The following is a 27,317-nucleotide window of genomic DNA, read 5'->3' as shown; positions in this document are numbered from 1 at the left end:
TGACCATTTCCAGCCTCAGCACTTTACTCAATCACTTCCAGCTTAATCACTGCCTAGCACCTCACCCAGAGCCCCTTGAAGAGAGGGAATGATTCTTGCTGACTTCTCACTCGACTCTTAGGCTGCATCCCCTCCTGCTAGCTGTGCTGAGGTAGAGCAGAGCATTCTTTTGTCCTTTGGCCAGCACCTACACTGAGATTTGAAGGAAAGCCTGCAAGCAGGTTTTTTGGTCTCTTTTTATGTAAAATGAACTATTTGCCGTTATTTGGCAACAAATAATGGGTTATAAAACAGCAGTGTTACTTTGGGGATCATTTGAGTTAAACTATAACCTCGCATCATGAAAATGGTGTCACACATTCACGTTAATCAAGAGTACATATGTCGTCCATGGCTGTCATCCCTTCACCAGTTTTTGGTCTTTCCCTGCAAATTATAGAAGAAAATGTGCTTTCTCTTAGTGGCAGAGGGAAGCAAGGGAGGGCATGTCATATGCTGCTATATTCCCTGTTCAAGAAATATCTCACTGATTCTGTCATCTTTGCACATGTGTCATTTCACCACTCGCTGGGCGGTTTTATTTTCTTATCTGATGAACTGTTGGCTTTTCAGTGGGACTTGCAGGTGGGATGACACAACAGCATTAAGGATTTCTGTGGATGAGGAGTTTGCAAAGATCCAGCCAGACACATTTGGCCACTAGCTAGGAGGAAACACAAATGCAGCCTCTGTTTCCTGCATCTGCTGGCATCTCAGGTTGCCTTGCATAAGTAGTGAGGAATGTATTTGTAAAGTGTCAACTAGTTCCATGGTTAGTTTTACTCAGGTCAAAACTAGGGGTGTCTGAACATGAGCAGAATAATCCATTGTAGTAAAGGCAGGTTCTATGCATGGGTCTAGAGACAGGATCTTGAGCAACAGTTGTGTAGCTCAGCTTTAGCATTCAAAAGAGCAGTCTTTCCAGATGCTGAAATGGAAATATTCCTTCTTCTTTTAAAAGATAATTCTGTTTAAACCACTTAGAAATGTTATGTTAGCCCCCCTCCACCAAAAGAAAACAGCAGTTCAAAGAAGTGAGAAAAAGTTACCACTTTTTACATCTTTTCCTTTTATCTTTGTCACAGACACATTCAGGCCTAAAGCCTGCAGCTGGGCCAGAAACCCTACAGAGACCTTAAGGACTGAGGTTTTCTAAAGTACTTTTCTTGAAAAGTACAGAAAAAAGTTCAGAGGTCCCACAAAGATGCTGAAAGCCCTGCAGCAACAGTGGAAGCAGGGATAGCTTTTCCAGCCAGTACTGGAACTAGATGAGTTTAAAGTGAATGTCAGCACTGTTCAGTTTTCTTCTTCCCCTTCCTCTCATGCTACTTCTTCTATTTAAAGCTAAAATTAGTGATGATCCTGCTACCTCTCCAGCCTCTCTCTCTCTTGCAAGCCTGGCCAAGGTGCCCTCACACTGCATTCACCTATGAATAAAGTGCAGAATCACTAGCATCCTGCACCTGCTGCAGAAGTGGGGCTTTGCCCCATCAGAGCATCTTAACACAGTCTTGCTTGGGGGGCCTCCCGCTGATCACCTCCTCCACCTGCTAAAAAGTCAGGAAAGCCCTCTCCAGCCAAATGGATCACTGACATTTCTGTGTTTAAAATGGCATGGCTTCCCTCAGAGGAGCAGGCAAGCACTGTCGCCTCTGCCAGCCCCTGGCTGCTGTCTTTGGCACCCTCTGAGGGAGGGAAAGTCACAGGGAGGTCGCACCACAGGCTGAAGTGAGGGCTTCCTCCTGCGGGGACACATGGGGCAGCAGCACTGCCAGCCCATGGCCGCTCCTTCCCTGTGTCTTGGGTGTGCAGAGCACGCCGGTGCCCGCGGGAGGCTTTGGAAGAGCTGTGCCTTGGCTGGTTGCCCGGCCCAGCACAGGAGAGGCCACTTGGGACACACACACCTATGGAGAGCTTCCAGTCTTGCCAGCTTAAAATATAGGTAGCTGCTTTAGGTGCCTCAGGGGGTTGGGGATCACGGTCTTGGAGTTCAGCACCTCAGCTCCTCTTTAAGCACCTGAGCGGGATGGGCCTCCAGGGAAGAATGTATCAGAGAATTTCTCTGGCTTTATTTCCTGTAATTAGTGGCCTCAAAAATGAGGGAACTGCCACTTTAGAGCATAAATATATTTACACATCCACACATAACATCTACTTGCCTCTGTAACAGCGAACTTTCAAATTAAAGGAAACTTCTCCAGCGTTAGTTCATTTGTGCTGTAGAAGGAAAGCATCCAGATTCAAGACAGCAATTAGGCATGTACTTAGTTATGGGTTTAAGCCTGTCCTCTGTGTTTTCTTGAAGTGGGGCCTTTGACCCAGTCCTTCAGACGCTGAAGCACACACCTACCTTGACAGCCATGATTAGCTCTGAGTGGAGCTACGTAACTTGGAGTAGATGTTGAAGTGCATGCAAGTAGTTGCACAATAGTGGTAGAGGCAAGACTCCACATTATCCCAGCAGTGGAGACTCGGTCTTGTTTTAAATGGTCTCCATCCTCTTCCTGCGTGTTTTGAGGCCACTTACGTTTTCTATGATGACAGTTGTTTTTTTATCAAGATTTGAGATGTCACCCTCAGATGGTGCCCTCGTCCAGTAAATGGTTTTAAGTGCAATGGTGCAAGATTCCTGTATTCTGCTGGCCAAGAAATCAGATTTTGGTAATTAGTTTGTTAAATGTCCTGCTTAACCTCATTCACCTGGGCCCTCAGATTGTATTTTAGTCTGTGATATTTTGTTTTTGGGCAAGCAAACAGACTGAGGAAGTTTGCTTTGCAAGTCCCACATAGTTCAGCATTTCATTCTTACCTCATCCTAGGAGGATTATTTTGGGATGGAAGGTGGAGAGGGCAGCAGTTTAAAATAAATAAATAAATAAATAAATCCCTCCAAACATGTTGACTCAGGCCGTGACTATTTGATAATAATGTTCACGTATTGCAATCACATGATGCAATTTCCTGCTGCTCATGTCGTGTTTGTCTCCTCAGTCAAGTACAGGCAGGTGACATCTTCTGGTCAAGCTTCAGGAAAAGAGTTTGAGTTGGGGGAATGCAATTTGCATATTTGCAGAACATTTGGCAATCTTTCTGTTTCACTAACAGGTTTGACAAGGTTGAATTTAAAGGTTAAATTTAATTTAAAAATATTTAAAACCTTTTGGATTCTGTGCAGATGAACTTTTCAATGCTTGTTTTTAAGTGTGATTTATTCTTTTCTTTTTCCTGCTGGCCCTGACACACTGGCCGTTAGCTAAACTCTGCCACTTGCTTTCCCTTTTGTTTATGGGCAGTTTCACTTTCAGGTTTTGAAGCCTTTCTGTTTGGGTTGAGAGGAAACATCTGCACTTGCTTAAAAAAGTGCCTCCTGGAATCTTTAGAAGGGCTCAGGAAAATTATTTTGAAATTATATGAAAAGTTGTCTTCATAAACCCAGAATTCGGGGGCTGAATTTGACTTAATACTGAGGATTATTCGAAGGGTCCCTCAAAGACCTTCTCAGGGCAGAATGTGTCACCCTGCCTTGGACACATTCAGAAAACAGATGATCAGATTATATGCTTCTGAATGTTGGTCTCTGTTCTCATTTTGAGTGGGAACACTTTTTGTTTTGCCTGCTTCACAACTTTGAGGTTCTTTTTCTACTAGTAAAATTGGTGCTTAATTTAGACCGAAAATGTGAATCGGCATAATTAATCTCCACCTCCTGAAGTGTTCAGTACCATCTCGCTCCTGAAATTACTATTGAGATTACTGCCTGCCTACAGCCATTTTTCAGGTTTTTAGAAGAAAACATCATTGTTTTTCTGAAGTCTCTCTCAGGCTACAGCTCAGAGCACAAGAAATGAGAGCAAAGCCTACAGCTGTGCAGCAGGGTGTAGCTGGAACACCCACATTGGAGTGACTCCAGGCAGCCCCTCCACTCAAGTCTTACTAAAAAGTAACATGAGTTTTGTTCCTTTGCCTCTTGCGCAGGCTCACTAATCTCAGGTCTGAGCAAATAATCTGTTGACCTTGGTTAGAAGTGGATCAGGCTCCTTAAAGAAGCACATCTGGGTTTTTTCTTTCTTTTTTCCCCTCTCTCCCCTCAGATCAGTAACTTAGAAATGCAGCTGCGCTGTTCTTGATTTGTCATGAACCACTTTTCTGTGTGTCCTGCCAACCACAGAAAATAGACAGATCTTGGAAGAGTATGTGCCTATATTTAGTGTGTATATATGTGTATGGGGGTGGGAGGGAGAAATACATTTCAAGAGCAAGAGAAGGACATGATGGGTAAGAACTGAAATCTGAAATCACAAGTTTTAAAACAAAAATCTGTTTATAAGAAATACATCTCTTTAACTTTGAAGTATACGGCTCCTTTAAGAGCAATGAGAAAGGTTGTAAACCTCTCAATCAGTCTCAGCCCTGGTTTAAATCCACGTTCAGTATAAAACATAAGAACCTCTCCTTGGCCCTCAACATTACCTTCTCTTATTTTACACAGTGCTGACACACTTGTTTGTGTTTTGATCTCTGGTGTTTTCAAGGGTTCATTGTGCTCAGGTAACAGGGGAAAAAGCCAAGGAGTGATTATGGACCAAAGATAGCAAACTGAAGAAAGCAATCACAGTTAGACTTGAAAAATAATCTTTAAATGTTGCAAGTGCTCTCTGCACATGGAAATTAGTAGGAGGGAAGGCTTTACTGGGAACACTTTGAGGGGAAGGAAAGAGCAATTACCTTTAGTCTGTCATGTGGGGACATGGGCCTGTTGCACAAAGAAAGTTACATTCTCAGCTTCCTTTCTGTCACTCACGGGCTTGCTCCGGCGTGTAAGGCACGTACATCCCCACCCTGAGGTTTAACTTGGTGACAGCAGGAGCTTTCCTCCCACCGAAGCAGTCCTGGTTTCTCTATCACTATTCCAGCAGTGCCAGCACTTCCTCATCTTCCCCTCCCCCTGGAGCTTTTTTCTTTAAGAGAGAAAAGTGTCAATTTGAACTTCCTGCTTGACAGACCCCACTGAGAAACTGATACGGACCTGATAAGATGGTATTTATTTATTTTCTCTTCTGCGAGGCTTCACAAGTCCTACTTCCCACCCCCACCCAGCTTTCAGTACTTCCCCGTCTCCATACTTCCCAGTGCTGATAGCATCACCGGGAATGTTTGCTGGCATGGTGGCAGGCAGCTGATAAGAAGATGTAGATAATATTACCCAAAGTGCCCTTGTGAAGCTTTTTGAATCTAGTGAGTGTAACGTATTGTCTTATGTTGCACCCAAAAATCCGGGTAGACATTTAGAAAATGAGTTACTGGTCCACAAGTTCAGAGAAAACTATCAAAAAAAGTAGATGATTTTTAATGCCATTCAACACAACACACTATTAATTTATTTTTGAAACAGCCCTGCATTAAGCTTTAACATCAAAAGAAGAAATTGGGAAGCTCTCTGCACACTTACATGCGTACGTGCTTGCTGTGCAACACACCCTATGTTTTATCCTAAATATATTATTGAACATAACCACGTTCAGTAGCATTTCATTGCAACTTGGAAATACACAAACTGCCCACATGTCAAAACTAAATTTGCTTGCTGCTAGGCTAGCAGCATTTCAAGAAGGATGCTACTGTACAAATGGTTTGCTGTGAGAAGGAGCATGCTTTGAAAGCAGCTGTTTTTTTGGGTACGTTTTATAAATGGCCATTTCTTTGCCTTATAGGGTAATGTTGCCAAATGATAGATTCCATCAGGGTAGTGAATAGTGAAGCAAAGAATCAGTGTTGAAAGTGGGGTGGTCATTGCCTGTTCCCATCTTCCTCACTGGGTTCAGCTGGTCCTCCAAAGATCAGAGATAGCAGTTTCTCACCTCAGTTAGCGAAGTAAGATCAGTCAGCCACAGAAGCAGAAACTTGGCTGCAGGGCTGCGATACTTTCAAGTTGCATACTTAGCGGCATTGCCTTGTACCTTCTGATGGAAAACTTTGCACATAACTAAGCATGAATATGAAACCTTGTAGTTTTTGCCCTGTAATAAAATATCTTATGAGACATCATTTCGTGATTATATAACTATTAACTCTGGGAGATGAGATAAAAGCATATTTCTTTTCTATTGAAGACATCTTTCAGTACACTCTTCATATTATATTATGTCCAGATAACAAGGTCAAGCCTTTGAATACAAATAAACAGTATATGTGCTGAACTGAGCCAAATGATGCTAGCTTCTATTTGCTTCTAAATAAATATTTCTTTTTCCTTTTTATTTTTTTTTCTTTAAAGTACATTTCAACTTAAGCTGGAGCCAACCGGTCTTGCTTCCTTTTGCTTTGCTTCAGCAGTTTTTTTTATAAAGTACAGCTGTAAGCAGAGGAGCTTTGCATAGACCGAATGCCACAGAAATCTGCAGTAAATAGTCTGCTTTGTTGTAGATGTTCCTAAGCAGTATATTTAATGAGTAATGATCTGTTTACTGATGGAGAATACCTTCTCTTTGAAGGCAGCTTTCATCCCAGCCAGCCATGGTTTTTTCGGTACTGTAAGTAATTGAACTGGCTGGTGAAGTGACTGCTGCGGTTTGGCAAAAGCCGATTTGTCATGCCTTGTTATTTTACTGAGGAACATTTCTAGGAGCTTATGTTCTGCAAAGTCCTTCTGTTGAACCTGTATTGTGAACAAATGCTTGTTACTGCATTTATTAGAAATACTGCCTAAATGGGCATTCAACTAGTCAAATTTAAGGGGAAAGAAAGGTGAAATCAGTTTGTAAAGTGGAGACTAGGATCTGCAAATGAATCATCATCCAGATCTGTATGTACTGGCTGGTATCCCTTAAATTAACAATGCTGTTTATCAACACTTACTACCAGCAGGCATTTCTTCACACAGAAATCAGTTTTTTGGTGAGTGAAGTGGTTCCTCATCTCTGAGAGTGACTCTTCCCCCCCCACAAAACTTGTGGGAGTTAGATTCTGTTTTGAAAAGATATAATGACAGTGGCATATCTAAATAATGATTATCTTGTCTTTATATTTCAGCACAAACCAACGTTAATCCAAAGCAGCACAGTGCTGATAAAGATGAGCTCTATCAGAAAAGCATCCCAAAGAAGGAGCACAGTGTGAAAGAAATCCTGAAAATGGAATCCAATCCTCCAAAAGGAAAAGATTTCTTCCAGACCAACGTTTCACCAGTTACTCCAGAAAAAGACTTGGATGATTTGCGTAAGAACTATAGCCCGGAGAGGTGTTTCTTCCCTCGAGTTGTCTACCCAATCCGACCTCCCTTTCCAGAAGACTATCTGAAAGCTTCCTTAGCATACGGGATGGACAGACCCAGCTACATTACTCACTCACCCATCCAGACATCCACTACACCAAGTCCTTCTGGGAGGAGCAGCCCAGACCAAAGCTTAAAAAGTTCAAGCCCTCACAGCAGTCCAGGGGTCACGGTTTCGCCCCTGGCACCCACTTCCCAAGAGCACAGAGAGCCGTACTCTTACGTGAACGGATCATATGGCTCAGAAGGATTGGGGTCTTATCCTGGATATGCGCCCCCTGGCCACCTCCCACCTGCCTTTCTACCGTCCTATAGCCCCCACTACCCCAAATTCCTGATACCTCCATTCAATATGAGCTGTAATAACCTGAGCGCTTTGAACAATATCAATGGCATCAACAATTTCAATCTCTTCCCAAGGATGTACCCTCTCTATGGCAACCTGCTCAGTGGAGGTAGCCTTTCCCACCATATGCTGAACCCCACCACACTGCCCAGTTCATTGCCCAGTGAAGGAGGCCGTCGACTGCTGCAGCCTGATCATCCAAGAGACTTCCTTATACCAGCACCTAACAGTGCCTTCTCTGTCACGGGTGCTGCTGCCAGCATGAAGGACAAGCCATGCAGCCCTACCAGCGGGTCACCCACAGCTGGTACAGCAGCCAGTTCAGAACACATAATGCAACCTAAACCTACCTCAGTGGTGTTGGCTGCCACCGGTGGTGAAGAAGCCATGAATCTCATTAAAAGTAAGAGGAATGTGACCGGTTACAAAACCCTCCCATACCCACTGAAGAAGCAGAACGGAAAGATCAAGTATGAATGCAACGTTTGCTCGAAGACCTTTGGCCAGCTCTCCAATCTGAAGGTAGGCAGTGGAAGATAAGACACAAGCCTTCTTGGAAGGCTCTGATTTATCCCTGTAGGATATCTAGCAAAAGCAGGGATGGACCTCCCTTGCTTGTTAGGCTGCGTATCAGTCTGGGCTTAATATGGCACCGCCAGCAAGAAAGCATGGTTGTAAAGACAGTGTTTTAATAACCACACCACCTAATTAACTAGATACCATTGTGTTTTGGCAATTTGAGTCTTCTGCTAACTCTGAGAAACATCTGAAAGTACTTTTGTTACAGTACTGGAGACTGCAAACTGCTAATTGCTTTGTTTCTCCCTAGGTGCACCTCCGAGTGCACAGCGGAGAGAGACCGTTTAAATGCCAGACTTGCAATAAAGGCTTCACGCAGCTGGCTCACCTCCAGAAGCACTATCTGGTACACACAGGAGAAAAACCCCATGAGTGTCAGGTAAGTAACACCACAGAGATAATGTTCCCAAAGGGACAGCTGGGCAGCAAACAGGGAGGGCTTCGTGAACCAGCCCTTGGCTGCTCAAGGATGGAGTCTGTATCACAGCCACTTCCAGCCCTGGTGCAGCAGCACCTGGGAGACAGCAGGGTTGCCCTTAGCCTGGTAGAGCAGCATCTGCCTGATACAGTTTTGCCATCGGCCATGCTCAAAATGATGCTCAGCAGTACTTAAATACAAAAGGTGGGGATTTTTTCCCCTTTGCGAGAAAGCACGAAGATATAAAAAGCTTCTGCTTCATCCTGCCATCTCCTCCTAGGTGTCTGTGATTTAAACCATAAAATCCCCTCCCACTTATTCACTGTTTCTCTGCCACCCTCCACATTAGGTTTGTCACAAGCGGTTCAGCAGCACCAGCAATCTCAAAACCCACCTGCGGCTCCACTCTGGAGAGAAGCCTTACCAGTGCAAGCTCTGCCCAGCCAAATTCACCCAGTTTGTGCACCTGAAGCTGCACAAGCGTCTTCACACTCGGGAACGTCCCCATAAATGCATCCACTGCCACAAGAGCTACATTCACCTCTGCAGCCTCCAGGTCCACCTGAAGGGCAACTGCCCTGTCGCCCCTGCCTCTGGCCTGTCCATGGAGGACCTGAATCGAATCAATGAGGAGATAGAGAAGTTTGACATCAGTGACAATGCCGACAAGTTGGAAGAAGTGGAGGACAATATCGACTTAACATCGATCGTGGAGAAGGATATACTGACCATGCTCAGGCGGGAAATGGAAGGAGCTAATCTGAAAGTTTCTCTACAGAGGAACCTGGGAAATGGACTTATCTCCTCAGGATGCAACCTTTACGAGTCGTCGGATATGTCAATTATGAAGTTGCCTCACGGTCACCCACTACCTCTGTTACCTGTAAAGGTCAAGCAAGAAACAGTTGAACCAATGGACCCTTAAGACTTTTTGGCGAAGTGATTTGTTTTTTTTAATTTATGACTTGGCAAGTCAGGGTGCCTGTAGCAGTTGCTTGTACATAGTTTCAATGCTGCAAAGCAGTCTTGGCTTACAGTAGTTTCTCTACGCTCTCCCACTGAAACAAGGAACTCCAAAGTTACTGTTTTCTCAGGGCATAAAAAGGGGCAAAGGGCTGTGCATTGCCTCGCCAGTTATTAAGAGACAATCATCTATCCATAATTATTTTTTCAATAATAGTACTTCATAATTTATTATGCAATTAATCATTCTAAAAGCAATAATTAGGAAAATGTTTACAATGACTGGAAAATTCATTGTAATTTTTACTTTAAATGTTTTTAATTTTTGTTGTATGGCCATTCTTTGTAGATATTTTTCTTTTTCCTGCACATCTGTTTCAAGAACCTAAGATTGGGGTTTCCGTAAATGTGTTTTATGTACCGATGTCTTTTAAACAAATGTGGTTTTTCCTGTTGCCAAAGTTGGACATTAGACATGCAGAATCCTAGATCTGTTGGTTTGAAAAAAAACACTGTCTACTTTTATGTGCAAATCGCCCCGCTGGGAATTGGAATGGGAAACAAAAAAAGAACCAACCCAGAGTAGCAGCAAGCAGGGACGAAAGTGCTGCCCCTGGCTCTCCGAGGATAGGAGAGAGGTTCTTCTCCCTGCAGCTGTCCCAGGAGCAGATGTGGCACAGCAGACACCCACCTGCCATGGACAGTGATCCCACAGGTTTTTAGGACACAGCTCTAGCCCCACGCATTGTCGTGTAACTTGATGACCAAAGGAATGCATGAGCTTCAAGTGGCTCTTCCAAAACACAATCCCACGTACACTCTTCCAAAAGCAGTTTAAAAGCAAACACACAAATATTCTTAATATTCTGCCTAAAAGAAGGGTTTTGTCAGACTTGTTTCTTCTCTTTCCTTTTATTTTTGTTTTTCATTTGGCCAGAGCCTTCCAGGGATAAAAAAAAAAGAGATGGTCAGATTCCCTGGGAAAGAAGGGGTTCAGTTTTACTTGTATTTTCCTCTCCCACTTTGCCTGGGTAGAAGTGGGGAACAAAGTCCTTTCCTGGCACATACATCTTTCTCCTTCCTTCATGTATGATTCAGATTTTTCTCAGTATTTGTGTTTGTACATTTTGTGGTTAATTTAATTAAAGAAGAAAAGGGCATTGCAAAGTTGTTGAACAACAATTACCTCAGTGCTTGTGTCCAGTGGTGCAGACAATGCTGTTTTATCTAAATGCTTTGCTACTTTAGAGAAGAAACCAAAATGTGCACAGGGAAAGATAGAATGCACGTCCTTTTATCTTTTTGTTTTGCTAAGCCCAAAGATGACGTTTGAGGTGTAGCAAAGATACATGTATATTTATAGATATATTTATACCACTATACTATATATGTATATGTATATATATTTATACCACTTAAGTTGTGAGCCAAACCGTGTAATAAAACCTATTTTTCATCTAAGCGTGAAAATCAAATGTTATCCAGTTTTGCATATTACCAATGACCTCAAACCCAGGAGAAGGTTGTATTAAGGCGTTTACTCCAGGTGCAGCCCCAGCTTGCAAACACCTTACCCGAGCAATGTCACCCACACGTGGTGTCGCAGCAGGAAAGACCCTGTTTGCAGGACAGGGGTCCCCCATCAGTCCCCTGCTCTCCCAGCAGCATGTACAGCAGGGAAGGAGGTGGGTGGTCACTGACCAAACGGAGCCAGAAAACATGGCTAAAAGAACCTGAACAGAAGCCAAATAGGACCTGTGTGTGGCGCAGGGCAGGATGGAATTCCGGTGGCATGAGCCCCTCATCTTGTTTTACCCTGCCATGAACAAGTTGCACGGTCAACTTGCATAACTATAAGTAGCATTATTGCACACCTCCTGCTATCTGTACCTTTTTGCCGGGTTATATTCTTACGAATGTTAAAGTAGCCCACTGCAGCAATCCAGGACTCGCTGGTCTTTATCAGCAAACTTCCTTTTAATGCCTTCAGTTCAAAACCAGACAATCCCGAAATACAAGTCTCTCCACACAGCTTTTGAAGGACTACCTACAGTTCATTACATTTCCACTCCTGCAAATTGTGAGGCTGACATCTTTTAAATGTAGCAATAGTTCATAAATATAGTACTTACTTGTAGGATAAACCAAAGTATCACTACTCTGTCACTGGACACACACTTTTCCTATTATTTGCCTGTAGTGCTTTCTTGTATTTGATACAAATTTTACAAGAATTTATATGCATCAGCTTTAAGAATTGTTACTTCTCTTTATTGTTTCCCCCTTCCCTTAGACGTTTTACATGTGAATGTAGCAACAATCAACAGTGTTTTGGGGTTTTTTTTTTGTCTCTCTTAAGAAAGACTCTGACCAAAGTTAACAGCTTTTTACTTTGCTAGGACAACAAACTATCCTATGTTTACGTATTGGTTTACATCATTATTTATGTGCAAATTGTCAAATGTAAATTAAATATAAGTGTTCATTGCTTTACCAATGCTTCCCTTGTCTTCAATCTGAGAGCATGCGTGTGGAGCCTCGTTGTGGGGCGCCCTCCCCTCCCAGCCGCAAACACGCTCTGTGCCGAGGGCGATGATGTCTCCGACAACGCCGACTTCTGCCTTTGTGGGCTCCTGGTTTTCCATGCTGGAGAGCTGCGAGCAGCCATGCCAGAGCCGAACACCCTGGCTTTGTTAACTACAGCGCTCTCCTCGCCTTAGCCAATACCTAAAAAACCAAAATGGGATGATTATTTTTTTAAACCCCAAGAATTTTCAGTGTTCTGATGGAAATTCTCGACTGCTCTGCGCCTTGCAGAGATGCGAGCAGGGTTCTCATTTACATTTTCCCAAATGATTGTCATTTCTGGCCTGAAACCCTAACCACTGGGACCACAATGACACAGTCGCAATGTCAGCGTGAGACCACTTAGTCCTGTATCAACATGGTGGGAACTGTATTCAAAACAAATGGGGATCTGTTTTCACTGCTCACAAAGGAGACGCGAATGTGAACGATATCCAGCAGGTCAAGCGGCCGTTCATTCCCCCACCTCGGCCAGAAAGTTACAGCAGGCCGGGATGCCCAGAAAGCTAATTCAACATTTGCTACTTCCATCATTTACTGTGAGATCGAAACCAGAGAGGCCATGTGCTGCCCTGCCCTACCTGCACGCTAAAGAAATAATGTTGCTGCTCATATTGAGACACTCAGCGCCGTATGATGTTGTAGAAGTATTTCACTGTCCTCTTAAAAAATTCATTTAAACATCTGTCTCAAGAATTTGACATACCGCCAGCACCGAGCTGTGGAGTTAAGAAAACCAGAGCACTGTTGTCATAAACGTGCCAAATGCAGCATGTTACAGTCCTGTACTCGACAGAGCTATTGCTGTGATAATGTTTTTTAAGAAAAGCAGAGGATAACCGTTACCGCCATAAATCATACTTCATTTCTTGGCAGAGCATTGCGTTGCGCTGGAGAGTTATGTCCTGGGGACACTTGTAAGCTTTAGAAGATGTTTAATAAAACACATTACATAAAAAGACAATGCACGTTATAGATCACAGCCTCGCGAGGCCGAGCCCGGCAGCTGCTGCCTGGGTTTCTGGCAGCCCCCAGCCGCTGGAAGCCGCTGAGGAGCATGTGCTGCAACCAGAAATAGGGCAGGTTTCGGCCGTGGCCGCAGCACCAGCAGGTCAGCTAACCCTAACAGCCTCAGCAAGGTGCAGGGCAGGAAAGCTTCTCCTTTTGGATGCTGCCACAAAGCGCAACCCTGCAAGGCCGTGCACCCCCAGCACAGAGCTGTGGGCAGATGGGCTCGATGTGTGCCTTGCTGCCACCAGTGTGAAAATGGTGGGGACCAAGCATGATGTGGCCAGGAAGGCAACATGCCTTTTCCTTCTGGGGCTTTGCCAGCTGAGCTGTTTTGCCACTGAACGGGGTGAATTACAGCTGAGACAGACACAGATCTAAGGATGTTCCCTGGGGTGCATCAGGAGTGTGGCCAGCAGGTGGTAGAGGGCGGTGATCCGCCCTGTCTACTGGACTCTGGTGAGGTTACATCTGGAGTACCCTGTCCAGTGCTGGGCTCCTCAGTACAAGACAAGTTGCTCCTTGAGAGAGCCCAGTGGAGGGCCACAGGGATGATCAGGGGTCTGGAGCATCTCTCTTATGAGGAGAGATTGCAGGAGCTGGGCCCATTTAGTCTAGAGAAGAGAAGGCTGAGAGGGGATCTCATTAATGCACACAAATATCCCAAAGGCGGGGGCCAGGAACACGGTGCCAGATTTTTGTCAGTGGTGCCCAGGGACAGGACAAGGAGCAATGGCCATAGACTAAACCACAGGAGGTTTCACCTTGGACTGGATGATCCCCAGTGGTCCCTTCCACCCCCAATGATTCTGTGCTCGTGCGATCCCTCCCTCCTGGCTGGCTTATAAAGCATGGTGTCTCTCAGCTGAGTGCTGGGGGAGACACCGCTAATTCCCAGTGCGGCAATGACAGCCTTGAGGTCGAAAACGAAAAACGTGACTCACTGAGGGGGTATGAGCCCTTCGGGTTCAAATCAGCTGCTGGTGCACGGCTGCGTCCCAACGTGTGCTGGGACTGCGCAGGATGCAGCCCAAAACCTTTGCTGTCGTTCAGAGGCATTACGCTAGAGCGAGGGAAATAGTTGTGGCTGTAATTAAAGGCAGCCAGGAAACACTTGGCTAATTACTGCATGAGCTGGGGCTGAGTGGATGCGGTGCGGCCAAGGAATGTGCCCGTCATGGGGCAGGTATCTGCAAAACACAAGCTGTCATGGTGGCCTAAGCAAAACTCATTGCCAGCGTCAGGGAGCTGCCCTGCAGCGAGAGGGAGGTCTCCCTCGTCCTCTGCGGCTGGCCGGGGTACACTGGCAGGGAAAGGGCAGCTGCCTGAGCTGGGATGTGTGGGCACAGATGGGAATTTTGGTGACTTCAGCACTGCCCAGTCCTACCTGAACAGCACAGAAACATGGCTTTCTGCCAAAGACACGACGCCTCCCAAAAGCACGGGTGTTCAATCTTTCATCGGATGCTGACGAATGCCCAACCTGCAGCCAGCATCTGCCATTCCCATTCGCACGAGCAGCACGTGGAAGTGCAGGCAGGTAGCACATTTGCATACCCACTAAGGCCACATTTGCACTAACTGCAGGCTATGGCAGAAGGCTCAAGATGCATGACTTTGCCTTTGCTCATTTATAAAAGAGGCTGGGGAAGATTTCCCAGCAGTTCACACTGGTGGCCAAAGGGGTGAGGAGCTTCTAATCCTCACCAAGCCACTGCTGCCTCAGTGCCTGCTGCAGATGCAGGGTCGCATTCTTGTCCCATGCTAGAGGGGTCAGATGTCAATTGCTTAGAGGCACATGCAAGCAGACATCACCTTTTGCTTCAAAGCCAAGCCTCCTTGCCTCGACTGTGACAGCTTGCAGCTTGGCACAAGTGGGATGGCAGCCTGTGCAGGAAAACCCGGCACAGGGACGATTAGATGATGCTTTCCACCTCCAGGCAGCACAGGCTCTGCTGGCTCAGGCCATTCAGCTCTGCAAAAGGTCACCTAGGAAAGACACCTGAGAGAAAGAAGGGCTGCTGAAGTGCTGTCTCATCCTGCACTGATGCAGTTGGAACTGGATGATCTTTGAGGTCCCTTCCAACCCAAACCATTCTGAGTCTATGTCCTACCACTCACCATAAAATTCTCCCCGGTACCCCCTCCAAGGGCAGGGCGATGTGGCCCCGTGCACCAGCCAAAGCCAGTGCCTGAACATCTGTCTCTTGGCAATTCAGAGGTACCTGCCAGGCACCACATCTGGCCACAAACTGCTGTCTGGAGCTGGGAGTTGAACAGACCGGCTGCTGTGAAAAGTAAGCCAGGTTCCAGGAGCAGGGCAAGGAGCTGCGGTCACTGGGCAGGTGGCACCTACCCTGGGAAGGTATATATATATATATATATATACCCTTCCCAGGAAGGACCCCCACAGCTGGCAGGGGGTAATCTCTGGCACAGGGCATGCATAAACTTCTGCTCCCTTTCGATGCCATGGCTTGGGGCAGGAACCCATGCCCAGATCACGGGGACGGGCAGTGCTGCTGTGTGTGTGGGGCAGAGATCACAGAATCAGAAAAGGTTTGGGTTGGAAGGGACCTTAAAGATCATCTGCTTCCAACACGGACACCTTCCACTACAGCGGGCTGCTCAAAGCCCCCTCCAGCCCTGCCTTGAACACTTGTAACATCTTGAACATCTCTAAAAAGAGATGCCTGTCTCTCAGGGAAAGGAAGACGGGCACTCAGAGCTGGTGGCACGCAGGCCAGTGGCCCTTCCCTCCTCTGTGGGGAGATGGTTGAGATGCCAAACCACTTAGGTAGGTGTGACCAAATAGCCCTGTTGAAGGGAGCCAAACCAGTGCGACTTCCTTATTGTGCAATGATTAATAAAGGCTTTCAGCTCCTTTTTTTCCATTAATTGTGAATAGGCAAGTCCTTGATCATTTCCTTATCCAAGGACTGAGTGAGATTCCTTACAGCATTCCTGCCCAAAGTGGCTGCACTGCGCTGGGAAGAGAAGCAATTCCTGCAATATTGAAACCATGTACAGTAAAATCAAAGGCTGAGCACATTTTTCCTGATTTGCTCATGCTGAGGACTCTGCCATGACAACGTGATACTGGGTTTAGGATTAGGGAGACCCCAGCATTCCTGCCTTATACCAGTTGTGTTCTACATGGTAAATCCTAATGTAAATGAGCAAAGCAGAGAGTAGCTTTTGGGCAGGAAGAAGGGAGTGCAGCAGGGAGCAGTCCATATGGGTTTTCTTGGATATTACAGTCTTGGTTTCCAGCTTCCCTATGTCAGGACTTTCTGCCCTCTGTTCCTCTGCAAACCACAGGAACTATTTGCTTTCCCCCACCCTTACTCTACCTTGTGCATGCTCTGCTCTTCTTGTCAGCCTCAGAGCGCCGCGCAGGAACTCTTAGGGTTGGGTTTCTCCTGGCCCCGCGGGTGCCGTGTCCCCAGGTGGGACCCAGTGAACGGGGCTGGGTGGTGTCCCCGGAGGCCTCACTTTACCGAGAGCTGGTCACGAAAAACCAAAGGTTAAAAACTGCAGCCAGGTGTAAGGGGAGCGAGGACACGTGAGTAAGTGAAAATCTGCCTGCTTAATGAGCTGTGACAAGTTAGCTGGGTGCGCAGGAGGGAGCACAAGCTGCTCTCACTCATTCAGAGGAGGCTCTGTGTGTGTGTGTGTGTTTGATGAGACCAGCGGGTGCAGAACAGGGCTCCTTTTCTAACCTATATTGCAGCAATTTGTGCAGGTCTGTAGCTGTGGGTGTTTGTGCGCTTTCTACTCTGAGTGGCAAGTTTCAGTTTGATTCTGCTCTCGAGAGCTCTGGGGACAGTTTGCACTCGCCTTATCAACACAGAATCCAAACAGCTTCACGGTGTGCCCAGCCCCCTGACACTGCGCGCTGGGGAAATACCCTTCAAGCACGGAAAGGTGAGTGAGGTGCTGAGCAGAGGCCTTTTTCTCACCAGAGCATCCCAATTTGCCAAAACTCATGCCGCGATCAGCAGGGCAGTAAGTCACCTCAAGAGCCGCAACCTCAGCAGCGCCCTGACAGGCCACTGGCTGGGACCTCACTGCTCTAAACCCTGCACTACCTCCTCTGGCCCCTTGCAATGATGCCCCAGCACTGAGGACTCAGCCTGGCTGCTGCAAACTGGGCAGTGCAGGAGGCACTTGTCTGTCCCCATTCCTCCTTGGGCTGGCCCTGAGAAAGCCTGGCCACAAGCCACTGACCAAAATTGTGCCCGTGATTAGAGATAGCAGCAAGGGAAGGGCAGGGCAGGTGCTTCCATGGCCCTCGGGAAGCGGCTCTGGTTTGGCTCCAAAGACTCATGGTCTTATCAGTAACAGAATCATAGAATAGTTTGGGTTAGAAGGGGCCTTCATGCAGCTGATTTCTAAATGAGCATTGCTGTCTCTACATCTGCGGCTAAAACCTCTCATCTTTTACACTGCACACCTATGTTCGTGCTGCCCACCCTGTGGGCAGTGACTGACAAGTGCCCCACATCCTCCATCCCTACACCTCCCAGCTGGAGGGGTCCTGCCTGGCCTCCAGCCGCATGCAGCAGCCTCAGTGTTCCATCACCCTTGAGAAGAGCCTGTTCCCTGCAGACAGACCCCCAGCAGCCTCAGCAGTTGCTGCCAAAACCCGCAGAGAAATACCACCAGATCTGAAGCTCCTTAGGAGGGGTTCAGCACAGCTAACCAGGGAAGCCCGGGCTCCTCTCACCCTCCTTGTGTGCCACAATTCACTGGGAGCCTTGTTCGTAGAATACCCAAGTGTTTCTCAAGTGAAGTTATGACCTACATAGCAGCTAAGAGCCATCTGCAGATTTTCTCCCTCCCTCAGATCTGGTTGAGGTTTTTAATGCCCCCCCCCAGATACAACATTCAGGAATGACTGTGGTGTTTGCTGCACAGTCACTTGTCTGGCTTGAGCTCAAAAAGAAGCCCAGGTGATGAGGTGGAACAGTGGCTGCAGGTGCAAGTGTTTCAGGTTCCTCTGGGGCAACGTGGCACAGGCTATTCTGCTGTCTAGGGCGGGATTACCCTTATTCTGCTAGCAAGCACCCCACAGAGAAACAGGCTGTGGAGTGAAGGGGGGTGCAGACCATACTGGAGTACAGAAGGAACCCCATTTCCTTCAAAAGCTCAGCTACTTGTCCAAATTAAGGAGGCCAGAAAACAAGGGCCCTTGGTGACCATCAAGCCCATTCTCCTGAAGCAGCATGCACCCCTGCAGAACTCTCTAAGAGACTTGTCAGACATGAACATCCTAAATTTCAGTCCTTTGCTGCTGGCCTCCTGCCTGCCAACTCCCTCTGCACCCGTTAACCACGAGGGAACACCTCAACCCCATCTGAGTCTGGCTCCAGAAATACATGTAGGGATGGACGCAGCCACGGAGTTCAGATACAGATTATAATTTCCCTCAGATCTGGGGTATTTAAGCCTGGGAATACCTGTTGATGCTATTCCTTATGGCTTTCGTTGTTTGGTTTGCTTTTTTTTGAATTAATTTCAGTATAACTGCTTAGATCTAAACACAGCGATGTGCATCTACACGGGGGAATGGAGATTCAAAGAAAGGCTTCTTTTGTCAGTCTAGAAATTCCAGTACCTCCAGGCCAGAGCTCAGTTTTGCAGCAAGGGCAGGGACCCAGGAGCCAAGATGGCTGGGCCCTGGCATTGGTACCTCCACTAACTGGCAGCAAGGTGTGGAACAAGTCAGTTGACCTTCCCATACAATGCCCGACTCATCTGTAGAACAGGCGCAAGGCTTGTGCAAGTTGTGGTGTAAGACTAATATTTGTACCTTGTTTTGAGATCCTGCAGTCAGTAACAGCGTGTGTGTTTGTTGTTCGTAGAGAGAACAAGTTGCTTACAGTACTATCACCTGCAACACCGTAGTATTTAGAAATCCTCACTTATGGGCTACAACTACCCTGAATGCAACAAAAACTCTCTCTGCCCCAAGGAGCTTACAAACGAAGCACTATTACAAACCCAAGAAACCGCAATGGCTAGGTGCAGCGCTGAAATTTCCATTTTCTCTCAGCATTTTCCCACGAGGGGATTGTATGTGAGAGCACACAACAGAGAGTCAGATCACACCCAGTTCGGTTGCTCTGGCATGCATTTGGCAATACAAGAATGACATAAATTAAAGTGAAACCTCTTCACCTCAGCCTAAGTGAAAATGTGACGAGTGAGGGGGGCGAGGAGGAAGGGGGGATATTGATCCGTATCTACTCAACAGTCAGACCAGTGGCATGGTGGCAACGAAAGACGCGCCTTTGCTTTTTCAGTAACTAATAATCTATAGAGAACCATTTCCTTTTCTGCTGCTAAGATAACACATTTGCCACCTCAGCTGCATGCAAATAATTCATGCCTCTGCTTAACTAATTTACCTCTCCAGTGCAGACAGAAGGGTAGAAGCCTCTCACCATCGACCAACGAGCAACACTGAAAAAGGAGCCAGCTCACCCAGAACTTTCCGAGGTGTTTAATGGTTAGAGGACAATGGCACTGAATGCTCTGCAGGGCAGTCGTGGCTCTGTGAGATCAAATGGATTATTTCTGCCAGTCCTCAGTCCTGCCTCTGACCCACATGTGGGTTGCAGCCTGGAACTGACATGATCCAAAGGAAAGCATTTGATAGCTCTGCACATAGACCACAGCTGGTCAACAACTCATCCCAGATTTAAACACAATATATTAGCTCTCATCTGTTGCCAGAAATATTACACGCTATTAAAAGCCCGGGCCCCAAGAAGTGCGCTGAAACTGAATGGGCCTTCACTTCACATCACTTGAAAACAAACAGGCATCAGGTTGGACATGCATCTGTGTATGATGGAAACCTTGTTCTAATCAAAACACTGATGCTACTTTCTCTTGCTTGCGTATGCACACCTCTCTCCCTGCATTAGCTCAACTCAAGCAAGGTCGCATTGTCAAGCACCAAAAAGTTATGAAATGCTATAATTAATTCAGCTTGTCTGCATTTAAGCTTCAGGAGCAGACCTTTCTGCCAGGATCACACAGCTGTTTTCCCACATGACTTCTACCTTGCTCATTCCAGAAGGTGGGAGATGCTCATCCTGCATGGGACAGGGCAGGGATGCCCTCCTTCTCTCATCTCCGTCAGTCTGGCCTCTGTGCTCCTGCCCTGCTCTGCAGCTGAGGCTGGCTGCTCCTCAGTGCTTTCAGTTGGCCCGTCGGGAGGATGGTTGAGGGCTTCATTTGTGTCACTCAACATCCACGTGGGAGAGGGAGGTAGTATCCCTATGCACGACAGAAAAAGAAACAAAACACAGGAGATACAAGCCAAATATCCTCTTTGGGTGCCCAGACTTTCCAGGGCAGTTTAACCCAGTTTATCCAGTGAAGTGTTACTTGACTGTAGCATAGCTCATCCTAACCGGGAATCCTCAATGCCTTCAAACCGAGTACCTCAAAACAGAGGGCACTGTTTCACAGCCTGTGAACATTAGGGTTAAGTGACTTGCTCCCTGCTATGCACACCTCCTTGGATGAGAAAAGATGAAAATGTGTTACCCCGCTGTAGCACCCAGCTCCCCGTTCGAGACGGCCCCTCCATCTACCCCACCACCCCTTTCAACAGACACCACCACCAAGGTGTAGGGCTTACAGATTAGAGCCTCCTTTGGTTTCCAGTGCCAAAGGCCATGGGGAAAGCTAATGTGCATCCTGTAAAGACCACAATGTTACGCATGTCCATAGTGGCCTGACTCAGCCTTGCTAATTCTGGCTTTTCTCAAGCTCTGAGTGTCCAAGCTCGCCACCTCGGTACTGTTCTCACAGGCTGCCTGGACAGGCTCCTGGGTTTTGGAAAGTACACTCACCATGGCGATTTGTCCCACTCCACATCTGGCCTGTGGTATGCAAGTACAACGCAGCAGGATTGGCGTTTTTCATGGATCAGGCTACCAGCGCTGCTGGCTGTGGCACTGCTGCCAGAAGCAGTCGATTAGTTGTTATGTACTCTAGCATGGGTGAGTGGTGAGCCCCACACTCTTTCTCTCTACCCCTGTTACCTTTCTCATTCTCCTTTACTCTGTGCACCGCTCCATTCTCTCACCTTCTCTACGAGCATCCCTGGAGCTCCTGGCTCCCTGCCGGTGCTGCCAGCCCTACCAGCACACTGGCCATGGGGGAAGGTGGACACTGGCTTCTGCAGTCTTCCCAGAGGGAGAATTCCTGGTGGAGGGAAGCAGTGAGATGCCGCCTTTTCTTTGGAAAACCTGGTGCCTCCTGAGCAAGGGCACAACACAACTAAGGGCAAGGGTGGGGTGAAACACTAAGAGAAAAAGAAGAGAAGGAAGAACATCTTTTCACAGCGTGTAGATGCAAAGTGAAACTATTTTGACAGATTCAGCTCTCCCACGTTTAAAGGCCCAGAGTTTCTCATCTCTGACTTTACTCTGAGGCACGAAATTTCACCCATGACTTGACAAACTATAGCACCCACAATGCTTTGTGGCTCCTCAGAGTACTGCTGTTACCTTGGCAATGCTCATCTTCAGTGTTCTGCTGGGTTGATATTGCCAAATTACTCCCTTTCTTAGGGGTTTCCTTATTTTGACTGGTCTTGCTTTGCTAATACTTCTCCCTGGAGCTGAAAATGCAGTGATGGGGAGCTGGTGCTCTTCGCACACTGACATCTCCATGGCTGGATACAGGCAGCCAGAGAAGAAAATCTACCAGTGGGCTCACACTAGCAGTGTCCCTTCTACTGGCAAGTGATCACGGCCAGCTTTCTCATATATGTGAAGAAAATTGCTGAGCTGCTGATGTATAGAAGAGCTATTTGCCTTCAGCCTCCTTACAGGGATGCACCTAGCTCAGAGGAGGGCAGACACAGCTTGGCAGCCTGAGTTTGGATAGTCTTCACCCGCAGCCCATGTAGTGGACATTTAAATCAACCATTTAAAATGAAAAGAACTGTGTTTAAACCTGATCTCATGAAAGCTCAGCCATATGCTTGGCTTACTGGGGTTAGCTCAGAGGAATAGTAATTCTGTATCTTTGAAAAGATGCAGCGGTTTTGCTCTATTCTGTTTTAGTTAAAGAACAATCTAGCCACAGAGACAAAGGAATCTGGAAATGTTTCAGTTTGGACCAAGCATCTTCCAAAAGGAAATGGTCTCTCTCAATGAAGTCGCAGAGGGGTTCAAGGGGGTGGATGACACTGAGCAGTTTGTATCATACAAGGAAACAATCTAGGATTAAAAATCTATTATTCTGGGATTACTGCATGAATTTTCCTCCTAGCATTATGAAAGGTTTCTGTTTCCCTGTCAACAGATAATCTTCTACAACGTTGCCTAAATAAGGAGTACCTCATCCACTCATTGTCACGATTGTTGCGCCCTTTGATTCAGGGGAGATAAGATGACAGGTCAAAAATGGGGTAGTAGGTGATTGTACCACCTGTGAATATTCATGCCTAATATGCTGTTAGTTAGCATTGATACGCAGGTACTCAAGATATGTTTCCTGCTTATTTCTCCTTCTCCCTCAAGGCAATTTCTCATTTATTGTTTCTGTATCACCTTGGGTCAGTTTTGGCATTGACACACGTAGGAGCCTGTATGTGCTCTGCCCTGCTTCAGGGATAGCTATCATAACTCTCTAGAATAGTTTTGAAAAGCAGGGAGTGAGGAAGAACAAAAACCAAAAGACAAATTCGATGCTTTGGAGACCTTTTGTGCTGGTACACGTGGGAATTAAAACGTGTTTGTCTCCTCCCCCTGCTTTAAAAACATCATGCAAAGCACACTCCTCTTCAAGCTCTCTTGCAGGTTTTAAAACATAGAGAGCAAATGGCAAATTTACCTTTCATCTACTTTTGAAACTTAAGTTAGGCCTTATTGGTAACAAGTGAAATCAAACTGGTTATTGCTGTTTAACTTCTCTGCGCTATTTCCTCACATGAATTAGTCATGATCAACTCGGCAGCTGTCCTTACAAAAAACAGAACAGAGAGAAGGGTTAAGCACTTCCATACAATTTACCCAATAAATTTGTCATACCCCTTATATAGAGCTGTCCGGCCAGTTCTGCCTGCTCCCTAACATATCTGGCAGTTTGAACAATGTTCGCAATATTTGAGCAATTAGGCATTCCGAGTGGAAAGGTTAATATACCTTACCCTCAAACGCAGGGTGTGTTTTGTCTTGTGCCTCCAACCATTCTTGATGAGCATCGATTGCACAACAGCCATGAAGTAGGAAGGTCTTCTTTCAATTTCAGTATGGCCTAGATTGTTTTGGTTTAGCAAAACGCCTGTAGTCCAACGGCTAGGATGGGAGAAACACACCTTGACTTGAGTGCTGTTGAGGGAGATCGCAAAGGGGGGACTTCATTGCTGTTACCACTTTCTGAGTGGTGAATGCTTTGGTCACGCTGACATTAGTGCAAAGCCAGGTTAAAGATCACCTATGAAAGAAAGTCCTTTCGTGGAGGTGGGAGTAGGACTGGTCAAGGAGATGTGAGATTTGTGGTTTATTTCCCCCTCTCTTGCTTGAGCAGCATCGAGATCTCGGTTTCGTGTCTGCCCAGCTCTCAAAGACAGGTCTGTCCTTGTGGTCCAAGGCTGGTGGGAAGCCCTGGGCAGGAGAAGCCCTGCAGCCCTGTGCCAGGTGGGACCTGCAAGACCGCGGTCCACCAGGACGGGGATGACACCGCCTCCCAAGCCAGCCGCCCCGAGAGGTGACATCACCAGCCCAAACCGCCGCCGAGGGTGGAGAGCAAGCGCGAATTGCAAACAAGAGCCCCGCAGAGGAGCGCCCCAGGTCGCCGGGAGGCCAGCAGCTGCCGGACCGGCTGCCGCAGCCCTGCACCGGCACACCCAGCGGCCAGCCTGCCCGCCCTGCCTGCAGGGATGCTTGGCTACGTAGCCAGGACATGGCCTAAGTAAGGAAAAACACACCTCAGCAGCAGAGGGAAGCTCTGCAGGTCAGGCACCACCGCAGCTGCCCTCCCACCCCAAGCCTTCACAGGAGGGCTGGAGCACTGGTGAACAAAGGAGGTCAGGTCTGAGATGCCCGGCTGCCCCCTCGCGTGACACCTGAGTGGGTCTGAAAGACGCAACCCATGCTTAGGTGGTCCTGCAAGGACCCCCCCACCTCTCCATGGTCTCTCATGCGGCAGCCACACACTGGTAAAAGCTGCTGAGGACTGGGCACTTGGCCTCTCCACTTGCGGCTGGTGGTATTTCCCTGGCTGGGGTGACGTTGATGTTCGTAATGAAGCTTTGGCAGTGAAAGAGGGACATGTTGTAGCCATTAGCAGACTTTACATTTAGAATTTATCTGAGAAAAGGACAAAGGACAACTCCAAGGTTTTTTTGTGCAAGTTCGGGTCTACATTTCCCATTTAAATACCAAGTCCTGGTCTTCACCATCCATTGTCTTCTCCTGACCCAGAAAAACTTGATCGTGAAAATAATGTTAGTTAGAAAATAATGGAACTGATAAGTCATTGCAGGCACATGTGTGTCTCATTATACATCAGTTCGGTTTCACTATATATTTTACACTATGTAACATAAATTTCACTATGCGCCACAAGTATTTCAATATGTGATAGTCAGAAAGTGGCAGTTACACTAAAAGTTTCAGTATGTGGTAGGATATTTCAAATACTATAAATTCTCCTTTTAAATGAAATGCCTTGTGTAGATTAGTAAGAAATGCAGTTGGTTTAGTTTACCCAATGTGGTTTTCTTTCAGAACAGTATTTAGTGCTGTGCTGTTCAATTGCCGTGTTTATTTTAATCATGCATATTAACGGATGATTAAGTGAAAATTCATTAACCATATACCACACACGACTCGGGCAACCTGAGGTCCGTTTCATAGATCTTTCATCTCAACTTAGACCATATTAATAAACACTGTATTTACGGAGCCTGTCTTAATCAATGAAATAAGCTTCCTGTGTGAGGCTTGTTATCAGCCTGGGTTTTTAAAAATGAGTTCTCTTTTAGCAAGTAAAATTTGAGGGACCTGAAATCCCCTGTAAGGATGAGTTGTTAAAGCAACAAGCAGGTATACCAAGGGTCTGCACTGAATTGCCATTTATTGCAGACGATCACTGTTTCAGACGCAGCCAGCAGCAGAGGACTCTGTACTGCCAGCACTGCACTTCTAATCATGGCTTTGATCAGTTCACCATGCAAGTATCATGTTGATCAGGCCTTTTGCTAGCAAACGCTGTCCCAGTTGCTGAAAAGAGGTATTCGCCATGATGATACTAGACCAGAAAGCTCTGTCATGTATTAGAGTTACCAGATCATCATGTTTTCACATGCGACGTCCTTCAGCAGCACAGGGTACAGATTACCTTTGAAAGATACGTGCCACGAAACAAGAGCATATCAAAAACAATCATGTCGCTTAGTAAAGCCAAAGTACATCTGCAGCAAGCAAGGACCATCTCCTGCAACATCAGTCAAAGCTATACTAACACTTCCAGACTGGTGCAGCAAAGCAATTTCCCATACCCAGTACCTACTATCAGAAATGCAGAAAGAAGAAAACTTTACATTTTGGTTATGAGTCTTCCTTCATTCTCATCTCCTCTAAACACAAGTGACATCAAGAACAACTCCATGCAAAGTTCTACTTTACGCAAAGAACAACCTCAGCAGAGAGCACAGGGCAATGCTGAACTGCAGCCCAAGAGAGAAACACCAGCCATGGAACATCAGAGCAGTTACCTCCGCTCTGGTTTCTGCCCCTCAAGACGTAATCACACAGATAGATACATTTTCAACGGATGATTTCAAAATGCAAATGATAGGTTCAGTGTTGAAGCCTCATCTACCCCATCTTGCATTCAGAAGACACGGGTGACCCTGCACTGGTGTGACTCTGGCAAGCCACTTACGGAGTTACAAAGGCCCTGGATTAATTAGAAACTGGGTCTCCTCATGTAACTCCTTGCCCCGTCGCAGGCCTAGCAGACCTCACTGGATCCCTGCCAAATAGTTCAAGTACCTATTAACCAAAGGAAAGGTAAAGAGCTTGGGTTATAATGTGCTGGATTTCAGCCCAGCAGTTTCAAATCTCCTAACCCCCAAGAGCAGCTTATCTATGTTTGGATGTCAAAGACCTCAGCAAAGCCCTATTTACAGGTGCTCACTGGCACAGACTCAAACGGGTAGCACTTTGGGTTACAGCGATTCCTTGGCTTATCACAAGTGGGGCAAAGGGGCTACCAAAGCGAGCAGTGACACACTTGGGACTGGCCTGAGTCTGCATATGCTAATGTATTTGGCAAAATCTGTCACCATGAGTGCTTCCTCAGCTCAAGGAGCCGGAACCAGATGCATCCAGTATAAACCTTGGCTGCCCTACTTTTCCACAGTTTAAAACCAAGACCCACGGTACTCCCTGTTTGTAGTCTCCACCTACCATAAGAAACAAATTCTGCCCCAAACATACCGCAAAGCAGAGGTCATGAGCTGCGTCGAATGTTTCCCAGGGACTGGGTTAAGGAAATGGGAATGTTTGTGCCAGATGTGAGGCATGAAGATAGTCTGGACAGCAGCGGTTGCTGCTTTTGTTCCAGACAGGAGCTGGAACCTTGAACCATCCTGAAACCTTGAACCTTGAATGTCCCCATGTGCTTTCTCCATGGCAGCCTGAGCAGCCCTGCCATTGGCCAGTGTCCTTGTGTTAAGACTGGATAACATGTGGCTCGTCTCCATTCAGTAGGATATCTGGGAGGAAATAAAGGTAATGGTTTTAAGTGCATGTCTGCTTTCTCGCATGGCCAAACCTGAGCTGCTCCTGCTCAAGAAAAGAAGTGACAGCAGTGCAAACTCTCCCATATTCACTTACTCCCATTTTAGATCTGGTCCAAGATATGCACAAAGCAATGCATTTATGCCCTAGATTCCACTGCCAATACTGCCAACAAAAGCTAAATTACAGTGATTTTCCTGTAGTCAGACTGCTAGTCCAACAAGTTTTTGAAGGAGGGAAATATATTACACACATCCTCCAAGTCCCCTCCTAAGCACTGTCAGGCTATAATTTTAGCTTACTCTTATTACTGGTCATGTATAATTG

General features: G+C 46.6%; 1 protein-coding gene and 1 long non-coding RNA gene across 9 annotated transcripts in view; one reads left to right on the top strand and one right to left on the bottom strand.

The window, feature by feature from the left end:
- PRDM1 (PR/SET domain 1) overlaps window positions 1-12,108 on the top strand; it is a 101,948-nt gene extending 89,840 nt beyond the window's left edge. For all 8 annotated transcript variants that reach the window (XM_065681141.1, XM_065681143.1, XM_065681136.1 and 5 more), the window contains 3 exons: window positions 7,069-8,177; window positions 8,485-8,613; window positions 9,002-12,108. In XM_065681141.1, the coding sequence (XP_065537213.1) occupies window positions 7,069-8,177; window positions 8,485-8,613; window positions 9,002-9,577 (1,814 nt within the window). In that variant the 3' untranslated portion in view covers window positions 9,578-12,108. The remainder of the gene's footprint in view (window positions 1-7,068; window positions 8,178-8,484; window positions 8,614-9,001) is intronic.
- LOC136015341 (uncharacterized) lies at window positions 11,574-24,330 on the bottom strand. Its single transcript, XR_010613160.1, has 3 exons — window positions 20,283-24,330; window positions 16,563-16,715; window positions 11,574-12,342 (listed from the first exon to the last, which is right to left on the bottom strand). It is a non-coding gene; the product is annotated as an uncharacterized LOC136015341 (long non-coding RNA).
- Window positions 24,331-27,317: the final 2,987 nt, after the last annotated feature.

The sequence above is a fragment of the Lathamus discolor genome, chromosome 5 (genome assembly GCF_037157495.1).
Source record: "Lathamus discolor isolate bLatDis1 chromosome 5, bLatDis1.hap1, whole genome shotgun sequence".
Lineage (NCBI taxonomy): Eukaryota > Metazoa > Chordata > Aves > Psittaciformes > Psittacidae > Lathamus > Lathamus discolor.
Note: the sequence above shows the minus strand (reverse complement) of the source record. Positions and strands in the feature narration are given on the sequence as shown.